This window comes from Ornithorhynchus anatinus, chromosome X5, assembly GCF_004115215.2.
Source record: "Ornithorhynchus anatinus isolate Pmale09 chromosome X5, mOrnAna1.pri.v4, whole genome shotgun sequence".
Taxonomy (NCBI): domain Eukaryota; kingdom Metazoa; phylum Chordata; class Mammalia; order Monotremata; family Ornithorhynchidae; genus Ornithorhynchus; species Ornithorhynchus anatinus.
In genome coordinates, this window is record NC_041753.1 from 59,238,033 (window position 1) to 59,258,563 (window position 20,531).

At 42.0% G+C, this 20,531-nt stretch overlaps 1 protein-coding gene across 1 annotated transcript in view; it reads left to right on the top strand.

Moving 5' to 3' along the window:
• The first annotated feature begins 14,387 nt into the window (after nucleotides 1-14,387).
• TMC1 (transmembrane channel like 1) overlaps nucleotides 14,388-20,531 on the top strand; it is a 106,472-nt gene continuing 100,328 nt past the window's right edge. The window contains exons 1-2 of the mRNA XM_039910754.1: nucleotides 14,388-14,522; nucleotides 15,088-15,106. Of these exons, the coding sequence (XP_039766688.1) occupies nucleotides 14,388-14,522; nucleotides 15,088-15,106 (154 nt within the window). The remainder of the gene's footprint in view (nucleotides 14,523-15,087; nucleotides 15,107-20,531) is intronic.

The window sequence follows — 20,531 nt, forward strand, 5'->3', positions numbered from 1 at the left end:
GAACATATCATTCCCTTCCTCAAAAACCTCCTCAAACTCCCTGTCCTGGTATTTAAGGCATTTTATGTTATCAAGGCATGTTAAGCCCTTAATACAGTGCACTGCACATAGTAAATACCATTGATTTACCGGCTGTTTCCTTATTACCCTCCCTCTCTCCTGTCCCTCTACACCTCACTTGCATTCTTTGCCCCTCCAAAACTAACCTTCTAAGTGTACTTTGCTAGCAAAGCAGTTTGGCCTAGTGGGAAAAGTATGGGCTTGGGCATTAGAAGATCTGAGCTCTAATCTCAGCTCTGCCACTTGCCAACTTTGTGACTTGGTTCTTCTTTGTGCCTCATTATCTTCGTCTGTAAAATAGGGATTAAATACCTGTTTTCCCACTCTAGACTCCAAAATCCTTGTGGGCAGGAAACGTGTCTACCAACTCTGTTGTATTATACTCTCCTGAGTGCTTAGTAGAGTGTGCTGCCCACGGTAAGTGCTCAGTATAAATACCATTAGACTTTGATCCCCATGTGGAGCAGGGACTGTGTCTACCTGATTATTTTGTATCTTCCCCAGTGCTCAGCACATTGTCTGGAACATAGTAAACTCCTATTAAATACTATTATTATTATTGTTATTATTATTATCATCATCACTCTCACATCTCTGACACATTGATTACACTTTTCCACTTTGTGGAATTCCCTCCCCACTCTAATCCTCTAAATAACATCCCTCCCACCTTCAAAACCTCCTTAGGAAGATGCCTCCCAACCACAACCAATATATAGAAGAGATGGTTTTGATTATCATGTAAAATGAATCTCCTTAGTATGTGCGTGTTTGTGTGAGTATTGTATTACTGAAGGTAAATGGGATTCTTGTCTAGTTCTCCAGTTTCCCGATCATGCCACCCCATCAACCAATTTAGCACCAGGATGAATATTTGTTTTATCTGTTTAATAGCTTACTTTCCTTTTCATCACTGTTATCTATGCCCATTTTAAAATTTATAATATGTTTGCATTTTGCGCCTGCTTGTATCCCAGAAAATACGCAGAGCCACGTATGAGAATATGAAGCCTGGAGCCACACAGAGAAGCAGCGTGACTTTAGTGGAAAGCGCCTGGGCTTGGGAGTCAGAGGTCGTGGGTTCTAATCCCGGCTCTGCCACTTATCAACTGTGTGACTTTGGGCAAGACACTTACCTTCTCTGTGCCTCAGCTACCTCCTCTGTAAAATGGGGATGAAGACTGTGAGCCCCACGTGGGACAACCTGATCACCTTGTATCTACCCCAGCACTTAGAACCATGCTTGGGACATAGTAAGTGCTTAACAAATACCATCATTATTATTATATATAATTAATTAATATATTAATATATTACATTATTATATTATCCCCCAATAGACAATGAACTCCTCAATGTCAGGGGCTGAATCTTTTACTACTAGTAGTAGTACTCGTATTTATGAAGTGCTTGCTGCGCGTAAATCGCTGTACTAAACACTGGGAAAGAATACATGGGTGGGCATTAGATATACTCCCTAGTCCTCAAGGGGCTTACAGTCTAAGAATAGAAGTTGGGGAGAGGGGACTAGTGACAGAGAAGAAGTGAGTGAGAGTGGAGACAAAAACACTAAAACAGCATAAGACCAAGACCAATACACACAAAATAAAAACAAACATTCATTCTATCATCTTTACTGACCGCTTACTATGGGCAAAGCACTGTACTAAGCACTTAACAGAACAAAGAGAAACAAAAGCAGTAGGCCACGGTGGTTAGAGGAGCAGAGGTTGGAACTGCTGGCTGTTCAGAGACCAACAGTCATGACCCCAGGCCCATTGATCACCATAGTTACAGCAGCTATTGGATGTTCCCAGCTGCCTAAGTACATGCTCTGTACACAGCTGGCACTCAGTAGATAGTGCTGAGGATGTTGAGCTGAAGCAACCTGTGCACATTAGGATTTTAACCCACATATTCAGTGTCACTACATTCTGTCAGTTCAATCTCCACAGCCGCTAAAATCCCCCCCTTTCCTTTTCATCCAAACTGCTGCCACATTAATCCAGGCAGTTATCCTATCATGCCTCGATTACTGCATTAGCCTCCTCACTGACCTCCATGCCTCCTGTTTCTCTCCACTCCATACTTCACTCTGCTGCCCAGATCACTTTTCTACAGAAATGTTCAGTCTGTGTTTCCCCACTCCTCATGAACCTCCGGTGGTTTTCCACCACCTCCGCATCAAACAGAAACTCTTTACTGTCGGCTTTAAAGCACTCAATCACTTTGCCTTCTCCTACCTTACCTCTCTGCTTTCCTACTACAGCCCAGCCCACACATTTCACTCCTCTAATGCCAACCTACTCATTGTACTTCAATCTCCTCTATCTCGCAGCTGACCTCTGGCTCACATTCTGCCTCTGGCCTGAAATGACCTCCCTCTTCACATCTGACAGACCATCACTCTTCCCGCTTTAGTAATCTTATTTAAAAGCACATCTCCTCCAAGAGAGCTTCCCCAACTAAGCCCTCATTTCTTTTTCTCCCACTGCCTTCTGCATCACCCTTGTACTTGGATTTGCATCCTTTATTCACCATTCTCTCAGCTCCACAGTGCTTATGTGCATATCTGTAATGCATTTGCTTTTGATGAGTGCCTCTCTCCCCCCTACTCTATAAGCTCACTGCGGGAAGGGAATGTGTCTACCAACTCTTTTATATTCTATTTTCCCAAACAATTAGTACATTCCTTTTACACACAGTAAGTGCTCAATACATATGTCTGAGTGATTGATCGATTTAAAAATAATTGAATAGGCTCCTTCTTTGGATCATCTTTCTAACATCTTTCCTGGGAATTTGGGTGTGAATACAAGTCACAGGTTGAGTTTTGTTAGCCTAGTTCTATGACTAGCTGGAGAAAGGTTAGCCTAGGTTTGTGCCTCTGGTTGGGATGGGGTGGGATATGACATTTGTAAGTATGGGAGGAGCCAGTTAAAATAGTCCCAAACAGGGGAAAATTGTTCTGACCTTGCCTTTCATAACCGGCCATTTTCTTTGCATCAAGATCTTGGGGGTTGGGGCTGAAAAAGAATGCTGAAAGGCAAAATGTTGCTCCAGTGTGAACACGACACCCAGACACATTTGGATCCCATTGCACCTGCTGCTGCTTCCTTTGCCAGAGCAGAGCCAGCCAAAATCCTTATCACCTGAGTAACTGGAGCCCAGAAGGCTCTTTGTGGTTGTAGGATGGGCAGGCCTTTGTTGGACTGTATATTAGGGGTTTCATTCCCCTTTTCTGAAATGACAGGATTCTGGGTCTGTTTTAAGGGAGGGAAACTATTATCTTGTCTCCAGAAGTTGTCTGTGGAGAAAAAAACGTCCACACTTCTCAAGGGAAATGGGAAATTTTCAGTATAAAGGAAGCTCTGGGTGAAAAGAGAAATAGTGTGGCCTAGTGTTTTAGAGCACGGGCCTGGGAGTCAGAAGGACCTGGGTTCTAATCCTGGATCCACCACTTGTCTGCTGGGAGATCTTGGTCAAATCAATTCACTGCCCTCTGCCTCAGTTTCCTCAGCTCTAATATGGGGATTAAGACTGTGACCCCCATGTGGGATATTACCTGTGTTCAACCTGATTAGTGTGTATCTACCCCAGTGCTTAGTACAGTGACTGGCACAAAGTAAGTGCTTAAGTAATACCATAAAAAGAGAACCAGTATATTTTTATTATAATAATATCTACTATTATTATTGCCATCATCATCATTAATGGTTTTTATTGAATGTTTACTGTGTGCAGAGAACTGTACTAAGTGCTTGGGAGAGTACAATACTACAGAGTTGTATTTATTAAGCATTTACTATGTGTCAAGCACTGTTCTAAATGCTGGAGTAGATAGAATTTAATCAGATTGGATAGAGTTGCTGTCCCACAAGTAAGAGGGCGAACAGGTATTTAATCTCCATTTTACAGTTGATGAAACTGAGGCACAGAGAAGTTAAGTGACTTGCCCAAGGTCACACAACAAGCAATGGGTAGAGCTGGGCTTAGAACCCAGAGCCTCTGGCTCCCAGGCCTGTACTTTTTCCTCCAGGGCATGCTGCTTCTTTACCTACAGTATATGCTGTCTCTACCTTTCTCCTGTTCAAAATGCTGAAAAGCATCAATTGAGTTTATATTTGTTTCATTGCTTAACGCTGAAAGATCTCACCAAAGGAGTATTTTTCTTTAATGTCGAAGCCTACATATTCCCAACAGTTAATACTCCTCACACTTTTTCATACTGTTGTCTTAGTTTTTGGCCCAAACTATACCAGTGAGATCAAATCAGGAGCATGCATTAGAAAGTTGATAAAGGTCTGGAAGCAGAAAATGTGTCAGGCAAACATGCAGTGTTGAGGTAATCACTTGTGTGATTTTTGTGGGCACCTTCCTGTTGTTCTTTTAAAACATGAGCCCCCCAAATGTAACCCTTTTGACCTGAGCAGTTCACCCCTAAATGGTAAACTAAACATTCATGAAACATTGATGCGTTAGGAAATTGGTCTCTTCTTACGTTTCAGACTGTGAAATGGCACCAGCAGAGCCCTGTCACTATCTTGCAAAAGTGTGTTGATGTATGAGACACTTACCCTGAAACACTTATCTCCTCTGCAGCCGGCAGCCTAGACAGCCCGACAAGAAACCGCCTTGATGCCGAAAAAAGGTAAATTTTTTTATTATAAAAAAACAGAGTTAGTTACTGCTCTTCCATCTTACCCCTCCTGCTGCTGGATCCTGGGCAATTGGAGTGAAACATTTTGCCAATTTTGAGTTCCCTCTGGGAGGATTGTTTCTTTCTTCTCCACACCGTGCAGTCCTTGTTGGTTCTTGAGAAATTTGTGTTTCCCTTATTTGGAAATCGCATCTTTGCTAGTCATTTGCCCCTTTTGGTCTCCTGGTGAACAGTGTCTTTGACTGGTAAATCAAAACGGTGCCTCGATGGATCTTGCTAGAACAGGGTGCCTTCTGACTCTAGGGGGAAGTTGGGTAAACCTCCCCCCCACCGCCCCCTAAAAAAAATGGGGTCCAGCTGAATAGTTCAGACCTGATATTTGCTCATTTGTGGCTGGTCTGGGGTTGGGATTTGCTTTGTAGGGGAGAGAATAGACCAGTATCGCTCTAGTGGCACCCATTTGGAGTTTTAGGAATTCGAGAGAGAAATTGTGAATCCAGCAAAGGGAAAGAGGAGAGACAGAAAAGAACAAAAAGAGTCTCCCAAGAAGTTATTTGGGTGTGACAGGGATGAGCAGTAGAATAGGGCTGTGTTGCTGTTGGTGCGACTTGCTCTAGAGTTTATTTCGTGTGCAATATTAATAACCCGTGGAGCAGTCAGTAGCGGTTTCAAGATGTTGATTTTTTTTTTTAGTACTGGAGTCCTGTTTGTCCTAAAGCTTTATTCTTGCTTAGAAAAACAAGTAGGTGTTTTTATGCTTTGGGAACTGGAACAGAGTCTTTTTTCCATAACAGGACTCTTAATAAACATGAAGTGTTTGCGTAAATCATCCTTTTGGTTGACTTATTTAATTTTAGAGTGGTAAGTGAATATGGGGACTTCATTAAGTGGTAATCTATTAAAGCAATCCAGCTTCAGTGCAGTATCTTTGGAATCTGAGCAGTACCCTATTTAATGCACTCAGCCATTTAGTTGACTGCAAACATCTGGAGTATCTTAGAGATAGCCATTATCCAAGTATTTTATTGTCTATCAAAACAAGCACTTCTTTCAGGGTTTTGTGCAAATTTCAAAGAGAGGCTTTTGGTAATGGACCAGAATTGCATATAAGCTTTTACCAGGGTGTGGCTCACTTTCCATCATTTTGGGCCAGATTCAAATCTTACGTAATTCTATATGCTTTTCAGAAGGTCAGTGAAGTGGCAAGGCTGAGAGACATCATGATGCACAGACTACATATTGCCCACAAGTTCTAGCCTTTTCAAGATGGGCATTGGATATGGGACAAGGCATCTCTTCAACACTTGACACTTACTGTCTCCTTATTGCCCTGTTTCATATTCTGGAGCATTACGGCATCCTGGCTGTTTGGTGTTTTGCACAAAGAAGGTTTTTTTCATTCCTTTTTGCATTATCAACATTAACTCGTCAGCATGATGGGATCCAGCCATGAACAAATATCTGGCAGGCGCAACAGCTCACCAGCAGAGTCATAGGAAGAAAAATACTGTGGAGTGGTTGGGGGATGGTCTGGGGGAGTAGAGAGATGGAGGGGCACTAAATGGAAAGGAGGGTGAGTTACAGCAACCCATTGCATCGGGATATTAATAAGTCAAAGAAGTCAACCCAATTCCTATTTCAGAAAACCAAACCTGGAGCTGGCTCTTGCCTCTTCTTTCCCTCGGAGTTATAGTGGGTGGCAGGAAGGGAAAGGTCAGCATTATCCATAGTCCAATCAGCTTTCTTTGGTGGCTTCCTTAAAGGCATGGGGTTGCTAGAAGGGCTGGAAGGAGCAGGCGAAGGGAGGTGAAGGTCCTTTCTTTGCTAGTCGCATCTTTGCTAGTCATTTGCCCCTTTCGGTCTCCTGGTGAACAGTGTCCTTGACTGGTATATCAAAACGGTGCCTCGACGGATCTTGCTAGAACAGGGGGCCTTCTGACTCTAGGTGGAAGTTGGGTAAGGTGTGGAAGAAGAAGATGTGGAAATTATTACTTGTAAATGGCACTGGGCATTTTAAAGGAGATAAATGATAGAAATGCAAAGTACTTATGCCTAAAGTGAAAATTCAGTTATCCTAGCAAAACTAGATCGATTTGTTTATCTCCATCAAAGCAAATTGTGTTTATTCCTGCTACACCATAGCCTTCAAATGCCTATCTTGGCTGATTCTAATTCTGGTTGCTGCCTTCAACTGAGGTGATCAAGCACCCCAAATTCAGTAGGGCCTCCTGATATTTAAGAGCCTGCCCCGCTGCTCACTGTAGGTGTTCAGGAACACATTTGTGAACGAATAAACCTAAACTTACTGGGAACCTTATCTCCAGGTTACAAAGATGACTGAATGAGATGTGTGCATATCGTAACCAATAGAAGGGGTGATGTAGGAAAGAGGAAGAAGGAAGAAGAAGGAGGAAGAATGGGGGTGGTGGCTGAGAGGAAAGAGGATGGGATTCCACTAACTTGGGGGAATGAGGATGGGAGCCTGAGGAGAGTGCGGGATGGAGGGCAGTTCCCTGGGAGCAGGGTCCCAACTCTCTCAGGAGGATTAGGGTTAGATGACATTGTTAAAAAAAAGTAGAAGCTGACAGAGGGGAAGGATGGGAGAAGGCTGGTAAGACTTCTTGTCCAGGCAAGAAATCGAGGGAATAAAATCACCAGCATTTTCTGAGGGGAAAAAATCAAAAACACCCTAAATTATGTGACTGAAAACCAAACAGCAATATAAAAAATGGTAACTGTGGATACCCTTAGGCCTCAACCCTGAAAATGAAGATAATGAAAGACTAAAACTTTGTATTGGGAGAGTTGGACCCAGCCTGGCCAAATAATTAAAAACAAGAATACTTTGTATTTATAGACCACTTTACATTGTTGCAGTGCTTTGTCAACAAGAACTAATTAATCCACACAGCCCCTCCAGAGGAAGGGAAATATCATTATCTCTATCTGTGAAAATAAGGAAGCTGATACCCAAAGGATTTCAGTGACTTGCCCAAGGTTGTACACCAGGTCAGTGGCCGTATCTCAATTGGGAAACTGCATTTTACATAGTGAGGCATTCCAGGGGAATTGGAATTCCAAATTGGAGCTCCCTTCTGCGTCACCCTTGCACTTGAACCTGCACCCTTCATTCACCCCACCCTTAGCCCCACAGCACTTATGTACATTTCCATAATTCATTTATTTATATTAATGTCTGCTTCCCCCTCTAGACTGTAAGCTCCTTGTGGGCAGGGAACGTGTCTACCAAGTCTGTTATACTCTCCCAAGTGCTTAGTACAGTGCTCTGCACACAGTAAACGTTCAATAAATATGCTGGATTTTAAAAAAAAGCTGGGTAATGGTAATCAAAAGGAATCATAATCAGTGTCAGATCATAAATCTGGGTTGGAATCAAGAGATTTACTTCCTGGAATCTTCATAGATATCTCTGCTCTTCACTAGGGCTATAATTGAACTTCAATTTGGTAGGAATCGATCAATCAGTCGATCAATCAGTGGTATTTATTGAGCCTGACTGTGCAGTGCTCTGTACTAAGTGCTTGGTAGAGCACATACAATACAGTTGGTAGACTCAAGGAGTTTCTAGTCTAGTAGGAAGCTTTGATGTTCCATTTTCAGTCAATCAATGGAATTTAATGAGCACTTTCTGTGTACAGAGCACACTGAATACTTGGGAAAGGATAATACAATAGAGTAACCAAAGTTACGTGGTGCTTAGTGACTGTGCCCTTGATGGTAATAATGGGCAAAGTTGTGCTGGAAAAAATTATACATATTAAAGATAATTAGCACATGGACAGCATTGGTAATGGCAAAGGGTAGAGGGAGCTGGACCTTGGAAACTTAATCAGATGTGAATAACCACTGTTTTGAAAGGTTGAAGACAGGCAGCTAGTGCATTTGAGTTGGAATCAAGAAACTTAAATTCTTGTACTTGTTCCTTCATTGCTTGGCTGTGGGGCATCAAGAGTTACTGCCTCTCTCTGTTGCTCAGTTTCCCACCTCATTATAAAGTGTAACTATCTATACTTACAGCAGCTGTACAGTTACAGTTAAGGAAATTCATTTGGGAAAGTTTTGAACTGCTTAGCATGAGAGGCAACAAAACCCAGACCTCTTAGGTCTCAGTTTCCTCATTTCTAAATTGGGTATGTTATTGCCCTGCCCTAGGAATGAGTTTACTTATTTTGGTGGCTCCCTGAAAGTGGAGGGCAGTTTATGACAGTTTTTTCCTCCCTCCACACATATTCAGAATGACCATCCTAAGTTCTTACATTATCCTGTCATAAGATGCGATTTTTCGGACTACTATTGGATAATTCAGAATTCCATTTTTTTGAGGGTTGGCGCCTTTCTTCTTAACTCCATTCCCACCTTTTGTCGACTGGCCTCAATCTCTTTATAATTTTGGTTTCTAGCTGCTGATTGTCTCAGTGCTTTCGCTGTGGGCGGGGAAAGTGACTACCAACTCTATTATATTGCACTTTTGCAAGCACTTACTAGAGTGCTCTGCACATAGTAATATGACTGATGGATTGACTTTTTTATGGTATTTGTAAACACTTACTAAGTGACAAACACTGTACTAAGTACTGGTGTAGATACAAGTTAATCAGGTTGGACACAGCCCCTGTCTTACCCAGGGCTCACAATTTCAATCCCTGTTTTCCAGACGAGGTAAATGAGGCACAGAGATGTTAAAGGACTTGCCCAAAGTCACACAGCAGACATGTGGGAGAGCCAGGATTAGAACCCTGGTCCTTCTGACTCCCAGGCCCGTGCTCTATCCATTAGGCCATGATGTTTCTCATGTATTGATTAATTGTTTTGGTGGGCACTTTTAAAGATGCATTGTGGATTTAAAATGCCAGACTGTTGTGTCCTGACAATCCCATATAGTTTTCCTAAAGTCTTTTGCTGAACCCTAAACTTGCTGAACCTTGAATCCTTCATCACGGAAAAGGCACTGGGCAGGGCAGTCACATAACTGGACCCAGAAAAAGTTCATAAAAGTTACCACTGGCTTTGGGTAAGAGGTTTATTTGTAGTGTCAGTTTTATCCTTCACTGCCACTGTGAATAAAAGTTAAAGCATGATGTATTCCAACTCCTAAGAAACTCCCTCTTTTGTAGAATACGTCTCTGGAATGACTGCACTTTTGGGAACAGGTGATACAATATGGAGGAGATTAAATCTCTTCCCACCATGCCAGATCCAATGACCTCTCCCATCTCACAATCCTAGGCATCAGGTCTTCTTTCTCATTCTTTCTTTTCAGACTTTCTCCTTTCAGATTTCTTATGGCCAGAGATTTGCTCACCTTAGATAGAATGGGGACAGTGTCTGATAAAAGGGGGCAGGGGGAGAGAGAGAGAAGCAGAGAGAGAGAGAGAGAGAGAGAGAGAGAGCATTAGGAGGAAAGACAGAAGAGAGGAAAGATGAGAGGGGAAGAAGGGGACAGAGAGAGTGATAAGGACAGGGAGAGTGATAAGGACAGGGAGGTAAACTGCTACCATCCTTTACTGGAAAACTTTCCCTAAATAATTCATAACACACACAACATCCACTCTCAGCACTTAGATACACATATGTACGTGGTATTTATTCAAATATGTCTCTGTACATTCAATCACTTATTCAGCTATTTCATCCTCATTTATGTGTACTATTCATTCATTCATTCAATCGCATTTATTGAGCTCTTACTATGTGCAGAACACTGTACTAAGCATTTGGACTGTACAATTCGGCAACAGATAGAGACAATCCCCACCCAACAACGGGCTCACAGTCTAAACGGGGGAGACAGACAACAAACAAAACAAGTAGTCTGGCGTCAATATCATCAAGATAAATAGAATCATAGATATATACACATCATTAACAAAAAAAAAGAGTAATAAATAATATATACAAGTATGCACAAGTGCTGTGGGGAGGGGAAGGGGGAAGAGCAGAGGGAGGGAGTAGGGGGAATGGGGAGGGGAGGAGGAGCAGAGGGAAAGGGAGGGTTCAGTCTGGGAAGGCCTCCTGGAGGAGGTGAGCTCTCATCTTCACTCCCGCTTTCAGTATATATAAATCATTTTTGTCTGCTTATTTAATTGATTTGTAAGCTTCTTGAGGGCAGGAAATCTGTGTCTTGCTCCTGTTGTGCTCTCTTAAGCACCAAGTGTAGGGCACACTATTCAGCAGGAGCTCAATAAGTAACATTGATTGATTGATCGACTGACTGATTTACCACCTTTCCCGTCTGGCCCCAGATATTTTATGAGGGTTGGGAGACTGGGTAGCCACCGCGACTTGGCTCTGCCTAAACTGACCCTTTTGGCCAGAAACTCCTAACCATGGTCTGGAAGGGCCAGGGTAGGCATGCTGGCACCAGTGATGCCAGTGGCAGTGGTGGTTGCCGTTGCCATCATTGAGGAAAGGAAAGGCCATCATTGAAGAAGACAAAGGCTTCTTCTTTAGTCACCGGAACGGTAGTAGTAATGATATTTATTGAGTACCCAGTACACTCAGCTGAGTACTTGGGAAAGAACAACAGAATCACAAGGCATTGCCCCCTTCCTCAGGGATCTTAGGCTGATGCCATTCTCACCATAGCTAAGTTTTGGTCCACCACCCTGGGTAAATCAGGGCCCTTGATTAATTTTACCTTTTTCCTGTTCAGGTATTGGACTGAATCCCTGAAACCATGATCATCTCACCTATAGCGAGATATCTTTCCTCCTTCTCTTGGGTATTTGCTGTGTCCTGTATGTTTCTCTATTCTCCAAACCTCTTTATTAGATCCTGTTTTATTTTTACCTCTTGTTTTGGACACATTTTCTTCTCTCTAGTTTTCTTCTTTCTTGCCCTTTGTTCTCCCTATTTTTCTTACCATTTTTCTATCCTAATTTGTTCCCTTTTCATCTCTCCCCTTTCTCTCTCCATGTCTTTCTCTTTCTGTCTTTCTTCATCTCTCTCTCTCCCTATAAACACACACATACACACACACACAATTTCCTTTGAAGGACTTCTGTTCCCTACCCCTAGCCTACCCCCACATACTGAGATTACAGACTTCACTCTCTCTTCAAACTGGCTCAGTCTCAGGTTATCCTGGGTTCTTGGGATTGCAGAGGAGGGGAGGAGTGAGAGGGGTGGTGGTGGGAGGGGTGGTGAGGGGGTGGTTGAGAAATCTCCTACAGGGATAATGTAACCTTGCCAGGGGGACAAGGAGGGCAGGCTTGTCCAAGAAGATCTTGAGGATTAGAGGGAGAGAAGTGCTGACTGAAGGAGGGTGGCCCCCAGAGGCTTGGCAGAATAACCCCATCCCCAGTTTCAGCAACAATAAGAATAATAATAGTAAAGATAATACCTTGTTTTTGTAGAGCATTTTTCTCTTTTCAAAGTGCTTTCCCATTAATTATCTCAGCCATGCTGAGGACAATGGCTTCATCTGAAAGGGGGCCAAATGGTCACCCTGCTCCCCTTCTCTAAATGCGGAGGGGCTCTCTCACCCCGGTGGGAGTGGCAGCTGCATTAAAATGTGTGCCCACTCCATTGTTCTGGAAACATTGGGGAAAAAAAAAAGCCTTGCAGTTATTCATCTTGAACATGGAGATGCGGATTTTGCTTAAGAAGTTAACTTTCTGGGCATATCTGGTGGCAAGTGTGATTTAGATCTCTGCCTTGAACTTGCATTTTTTCACCTGTATTGGTTTCTGATTTAATTAAAAGGGAAAAAAAATAGTAGGTGCTGAGGTTACTCTTTCTCCTTTTATTGCTTAACAACTTTTTTCTTTCTGGCTTGCAATGCCAAAGGGGAAGATGCATTAAGTAATTATGGTCAGGGAATGAATGGGTGGAAATAAATGGTCACTTTTCTCCAAATGTCAACTGCATTTGCCGTATCGTCAAATTAGACGTTAACACATCTGAAGAGGATTTTCGGGGAATTGTTGATGTCAAATTCATGGTGGAGTCTCTAAGCCTTCTGAGAGGATTGATTCTTCTTGATTTGTCGGTGTTTTTCTTTCAATCATCCCCAACTCCCTGTGAATCATGTCCTAGCGAGGGTCAGTTTGTAAAGTGGGCCCTTTTCTTTCCGATCGCCTGCCTCCTGCCAGTACAGTTCGGTCCAGCCACGGGAGGTCGGTCCACACTAGATATCCAAATGCCTGGTAACCGTCTTTCCTGCTCAGCCTTTGACGACACCTCAAGGGAGCTTAACCTGAAGGATTTGGGCGGGGGTAGGGGTGGGGATTCCTGAAGAGGTTGGAAGAGGAACAGCAGAATGCAGGATCATGGTATGAAGGGGGAACTGATGGACTCAATCCCCAGGATCCATTGAATTTTTCTATTGATGCTGTCAAGCTGAGGAGATGAATAAATCATGTGCCATCCTCATTTCTATTCTGTGCCATAATGCTGCCAGTGAACAGTCAAGCAAAGGGATTAACCAAGAGTTGGAAACCGGCCCCTGAGAACGACTTTATATGTTGTGCTGTTTGAATCTGGTTGCCTGTAAATAGATTCTTAAGGAGGCCATGAGAGTTATGCTGCAACCTCTCCAAAGAGGCTTTTAGAGCTGAACTCGCAAATGCCGACAGAGAATGGGTTTTTTGGATAAGTGCGTGATCCAGTGGCACCTGACAAGACCAAGGGAAAGCTCAGAAGTCAGTGGCTCATCCCGAGGGGAAGTCAACATGGGAACTGGACACACCCGGGTGTATTCCTTGGTCAGTCAACCAAATCAATCGATTAGTGGGATCAATGGAGCCCCTTTGGAGTGCTAGGGTTATCCCAACTCCCTTACCCCTTTTCTTTCTTCCTCCCCACCATCCAGCCTCCAGCATCCCCAGCACCTCCCAGGTGCCAATCAGTGCTATTCATCTGGTGCTTACTGTTTGCAGAGCATTGTACTAAACCCTTGGGAGAGTACAGTGCAATAGAGTTGGTAGATATGATGATAGACAGTTGTGTTTAGCTTCGTTCTGAAAGCTGTTTCACAACATGGTTAAATTTATGCTATAAAAGAAAAGGGAAGGTCTTTTCTGTTTCAGTGGCCCCAAGTTAAGCCTGACACTGGTCCATAGGCCTCAGGTCTGGAGGAAATAAAATTGGGTGCCTCGAAGTGGCTGACCTTATGAATTTGAGAGAAAACCAAGCTGTCCTTTATAGAGACCCAATCCTTCTCACTTTTACCTCCTCTCTTCTTTCCAAAGCCTCTTGTGATTGGGAAAGGGGCAGGAGAGGGATTGCAAAGGCCCTTAAAAATGAGCATGCACATTCAACTCATACAAGATCTAGAAAGCTTGAGGAACTCTCCAAGCCCAGAATGGGATCTGGGCATTTGCACCAAGTGGGGGCCCAGGTCTGCTTAACTGGCACCTGGTTCCAAGTAGGCTGACATGTTGTCTAACGGTGACAGCTCCCATTCCAGGATATTTGCATAATATTCCCAACTAGGAAGGGCAGCCTCCCAATCACCTGGATTGTTCAGGCTAAAGGTGGGTATAAGAAATAACATTCACTTGAGCACCATTTCTATGTTCTTTTGCTTAGTTTGGCAGAAATCTGGCTTGGAACCTCAGAACGCATCTGTGGTACACAGATGCTTGTGCATTCTTAGCTCAGTGATAAATGGAACTGTGGGAGGTGGAGTTGGTGGAGAGAGGCAATGACAGAAGTAAATGTGGGTATGGTCTTTGCAAACAACAAACATGGAAACATGGTAGCCCAGCAAGGGACCATCTTTGTGTGTGCTAATGGGGGTGTGGATTTCACATTGGCGTTTTCGACCATGCAGGTCCCTGTAGGAGAATTTCACCATCAGTGGTGTCTTCTTCAAATACAAAGGACAGCTCTCTCTGTTTCTCTCTCTCTCCCTGTACCTCCTGAATTTGTCCATCTCATTTAAAATGTATTGATCCCCAAGCTACAAGGACAGAGGAGATAGAAGTATAATTCCAAAGGATCTGTATCAGCAGTCAGACTTGTCATGATAACCATGGGCAGAAATTGGTGATACAGTAAGATGCCAAAATGAAGCCAATGTTGCTTCCTCCAAAGCCAGCCTGACAAGAGATGTTTTGTTTTTATATTGTTCCTCTGCAACTTCTTGAGTCTCTGGTGAAGTGGAAATTAAAAGGTGAAATGGCATCTCCCTTTTAGCAAGCCCACAATTTCTCCTCTTCTTTTCAAGTTTTTCTTTCAAACTGAAACCTCTCTGACCTACAAAACATGAAATGTCCTCCTACCTTTTGAATTCTCTTCATTAGCTGAGTCCAGATAGAGAGATGAGAGCAGTAAATTTAATTCCAGAGAGCCCGTGCCCCTCTGAAAAACATAGAGCTGATCATTTTCATCGACCTCTTTAGGTGGAAGTTGAAGCAAGAGGTGAAATGCTAAGAGCAGAAGATTCCTCCAAACTCTGGTTATCTCAGATAATTAAAAGCTCTAAGATAAATGATTTCATTTAGAAAAATACTGATTTTTTGAGTGAGAAAAATGAAATGGGCTAAATAGTTTCAGGCTGTGCAGTGGCTTTGTCTTCCAATGGGAAGGCTGCCTTGGAGATTTATCTTCAGCCAATCAGCAATCTGAGTCACTATTCCATATTCTTTCTTCTATCTGCTTCCATCTGCTTTATTTCTATTTTATCTCCTTTCCCTCCGCTTGGCCTTCATTTTTCCCTTTCCCCTTCCCCCTCCTCCTTTTGTTCTTTTGAAGACAGTCATTAACATTCATTAATGCATGCTGATGAGCATTAATTAGCATTTCCAAGCTGAACAAAGGCAGTGCAAGGAGTGAAGACAAATTGATCAGTGCTCAGCTAATCCTAATCCATGCTCTGTTGTGTAATAAGGGAAAATTCCTAGCCTGGTCTTGTCCATAGACTATTATTATTATTATTATTAATAATAACAACAATAAATTATTATTATTATTAAGAATAACTCACAAATCCAGACAAACATTCCACTTCCTCATCTGGAATATGCAGAAATAATATCCACTGACTATGACAATCACTTGATGTTCTCAGCTGTTTAAAAATGTCAATGTACCAACCAATTGTACTTTAAAATAAATTTGCCTTTTCATCTGAGGATTAGTTCCATTCCATATTATCATGAAAGATTTTAGCAACAATGGGTCAAGACTGAAAAGAGATTTTCTTCTCATTGCACTTGTTTACAGAGCTTACCCTTTATGGTAGTAACTGCACATCCTGAAGACAAGATTAAGCATGGCCAGACAAGAAATGCTTAATTTCAATATGTTTGCCTTCTTAAGCATTTTTTTCAAAGCTAGATAAATGCAACGAGACGGGAGAACTCCCCTGTGTTTTTTTTTCACCCCGAGCAGCATTGAATGTATTTGTAAATAACTCGTCATTAATGTCTTGTCATGTATATTAAAAAAAACCTCAACCTTCTAAACCACATACAATAAACACATTTTTACTGTTTGTGTAGACCAGTAGTGTCATGAAGCACCTAACTGTAGGATCTTACAGATACTCCAGGCATATAATTCTCCATTTGAAGAGCCATGCTTAAGTGTTTCATATTTACTCTTCCTGCTCAAGAGTGGTGGAATTTGGATGAATACCAGCTACCCACTTTGCTCAGCCTGTGTTTAATTATAATTTCATGTGGTAATAAAGCCAGAAAAAAAGTGCAAGGCAATTGAAGCCATTTTTTCTTGATTTCCTTTCTTTGTGTTGGCATAAAATGATGCTCTTTACTACCAGAGCATAATTTTTCATTTTCTTTTACTCCCTCCAATGTTAGCTATCCCCGCTTAGAGACTAAACAATAAAACTTCCCTCCCTACAGATCTCATCCTGTTCCATTTGGCAACCATTGTATTCTATACTGTGTTTTTAATAAAGCAGAAACCAACAACTATTTATTTGCTGTTTCTCTAGGGCCCCAGAGCCTGAGAAGATGGGTTCACTCTGAGGAGAGTTAAGTGGTACTGAAGGCCTGCTCCATTGCCAGTGGAGGAACTTTTTTATTTTTAGTGTGGGGGGAGGGTGGGACTTGTCAAAGCAAAATGATTGTTCTATTTGTGATTTCTTAACAATGGTGGTTTAAAATAGTTATGTAGAGTCTCCAGGATCCTTCAATGACTGAATTTATAACTGATACACTTGGCATTCACTGCACTGCTTTCCTCTGGGGATTGTATTAGAATGTACAGTACCTACTTGGTTATATGGGCTAATGAAGAGAAGCAGTGGCACAGGTAACAGAAAACAGCAGATAATATGCATACGCACACAATCGGTTATTCCCACATACTTTTAATAGGAGACACCCACTCAGGTACTTACTTTTTTCCGTGATCAACACCGTACTCCCTCTGACTTGGTTCTACTCTGGTAATGGTGGTGGACACGCTAGGCCCGGAACCAGCTGGGTGTCAGAAGAGAAATCAGCCGGGGGATGTAATGGTAGTAGAAATAACCCCAGGATTCAATTATATGCTGGCCATAAGGGTTCCAGGAACTCGGAAGGTGGAAGGGGAATGAGTGGATATAACAAGTGCAAAGTGGAGAGCATGAGTGCATGCTATGTACCTCTTCTTATTTTTCTCTTTGCCAGGAGAGAGCTAAAGTAGGGAAGAGATCAGGCTCACAGGTCTGAGGTAAAAGACCAAAATGCAGTACAGAATATGTGATTTTTGCAGCATGACAGATACAGGGAAAAACACGGAAGGCAACATCAAGAAATCTAAGCTGTTTTCCTCTTGCAGAACCATTTGATTCCATCGGCAGGGCTTTGGCAATTGCTGAGTGAATTCACCAGGATCCTACTCCATGATCAATCAATCAGTGGTATTTATTGAGCATTTACTGTGTGCAAAGCACTGTACTAAGCACTTGGGAGAGTGCAATACAATAGAGTTGTACAATAGGCACGATCCCTGCCCTCGAAGGATCCTCATTTCACATTCATTTCACCGGGGATATGCTTGTTTTCAACAATGGACAGCCCCCAATATAGAGATATCAGACCTACAATCGAGATACTCTGATTATTTGTTTCAATTCTCTTGGGTCCCATTCTCTAACTTGCTCCCTGCAGGGATTGGACAGCCAAGACAGTTTTTCAGTACTCAGACATCTGAAGTCTGATGAGTGTGCTTAATAACGCTAATTGAATGAATGAATGAATGAATTTCCACTTTTTGAAGTAACATCAAAAAGCTTCAAGCATCTGCCCACATGCTAAAAAAGGTGGATGAGAGCAGCAGATAAGCCTAATCAACCATTACATTCCACAGTTTAGTTGCTGGTTCATCCTGAAGTGTCTTCACTCATTTTCAATTCTTTTGATTTAGAAAAAACACCCAAATCCAGAGTACCTTCCAAGATTCTGAGGTTCTTCAATACATTTTACATGGGCTATCTTGATGTCATATTTTTATTTCCTTGGGATATGTATTCAAACTGTATTGCACGGGAGTTAATGTGTTCTTATGACACTTCTCTCCTTAAATCACCTTTTGCTTTGTTTTGCTATTTTCAACTTTTTATGGAAACGGAGAAAACATTATTTTTAAAGTACACAGTCAATATTTTTGGGAAGCATCCAGTTCCATCAGTAGAGATCTTGGGATTAGGGCAGGATAAATCAAGAGTAGGGCTAGGAGTGGGAATTGGATCATAGCATTCCAGGGATTGTCCAAAGAGAGAAGGGTGGATGGAGAGGGGTTGGAGAGATTCTATGAGGCATTTAGGTGCCCAGAGCTTTACCTTAAGTAGGGTTGAAAAGAGGGAGGACAGCTGAATTGAAACAGTTTTGACTTTTGGTTTTTCAACATTGCTTAGGAGGTGGGAGCTTGAAGTCATGGAGTTGATAATTACTTTTTTGGGTAAGCACTCTAATTGGCCAGTGTTGATGAAAAGATAGAATGGTCTAATAGTTTTAATTGGGTTTATATTCCACGCTCATTACTTCTGCAGTGAAATATTTCTGCCTTTTCATCCCCTCTTTGCCCCAGGGGCTAATTCATACCTTTTCCTAAACCTTCATTTCAGAGGCACCTACTCTTTATTTGATTTTCATTTAATCTCAGTTACCACTTTCTCCATGCATCCTACAAAACACATTCGTGGTTCTGGCTACATTTGGTTCCTCTGAATATTACAAACTATTGATTTATCTCTTGATGCTCTAGTTAGGAAGTTGGTTGATCTTGTATTTTAGTTCATTTTATTATCCTGCCTGACACAGTTGCTTAAAGATATCCTCTCCCCCTGCCATTAACATATTTCATTAACCTTAATCAATTGCACTCGATGGCAATGAAATCAGCACACTGAATTTTGGGTTATTTTCACTGGCTTTGGCTATCGTGTCTATTTCTGCAAGGTACATTTTCAGGACTAGCACATGTATCAGCATTTATTACCCATCCTCAGCTGTTTGTAGATTGTGTGCACTGATCAGAATCTGCAGCAGTGCTGATCCTCTATCATTAAAATGTTTCCTCAGGGAATTTCTCTTTGGTTGAAGGAGTTGGTGGAGCCATTAGTTGCAAAAGAAAGGCCATGTTCCAGTGTTGAATGGAAACTGATTTCAAAGTTTCCCTCTTCTACACTGCAGACTCTCCCTAATGCTGTAAAGATCTTTGTCCAGTGTAGATCCTGGTATAGCCAACAATGGAAGACATATGGCGAGGCAGCACAAAAGAACATTCATTTTCAAAATGATAACATTTTTGCATATTCCTACAAATTTTTATGCAGTTGTTGTTTAGATGACAGAAAACCCTATCACAAGGAAATGCTTTGTGAATGGAATTTAAACTCTTTGTGTGTGCCTCCTTTTCAATATGCTGTCAAATTCTGAAAAATAACCTTTGCCACATTAATGCAGGAACAGAAACAAGCCGCAGGGTTGTTTCTTGTTTTCAGGACAATGCATTTTGCCATTTTTATTTTATAAACTTGTATCTATCCAAGCTAAATAGCTAAGATATGCTCAGTTGTGTGGCTGTGCAATCCGCTTAGCAAAATAATTTATATGCTATAGTTTCTATGAAATAGTAAGCTCATTTTTACATTGGCTAATTGGTATGAGAGCTACCTCTGGGTAACTTAATGAGGTGAGAAACAGACAAATTTCAAGACCAATTGTGCGCTAGTCAGTGATGATTGACTCAAAACAGACTAAAATATTCTTTGGGAGATCATGTTTCACAGTGGATTTGTAATGGGACCATTTGGGTTTTGGAAATTCATTTTCATGCCTTGCTGACTGAAGTATTGTTTCTAGAAAGTGGAATTGCGTAGCTCAACAAAGCCCACATTCCTAACTGATGATATTGGGGAATAAATTGGTCAGAACATTTCTTAAGCGGAAGGAAGCTTCATTTTAGTGGTCCCGAACAACACTGGCATTTCCATGCACATCTCCATATGGGCATCTATTTTTCATTTCATGATAGTCATCTTGAGCAGATAATCGTAATATGGATTAAGTAGCAAAGCAGGAAATGGGCGTGTGCTTAGAAAAAGGCTCTTCCATTGGTGGGCGCTACTATGTCGATCACTAGTAATGAGCCATCCCACGATTATTGCTCTAGATCCTGCCCTTGCCACTCTCTCTCCTTCAGAGTCTTGGTTACACTCTCCAAATGGTGCACGGGAAACTCAGAAGTAGTAATAGAATTTAGAAGTAATGGTACTTAGTAAGCACATACTGTGTGCAGAGCACTGTACTAAGCACTGGGAGAGAATACACAAGTGTGAATTAGTCATGGTCTCTGTCCCTTGGGGGGCTAGCCATCTAAGAGACCCTGTAGC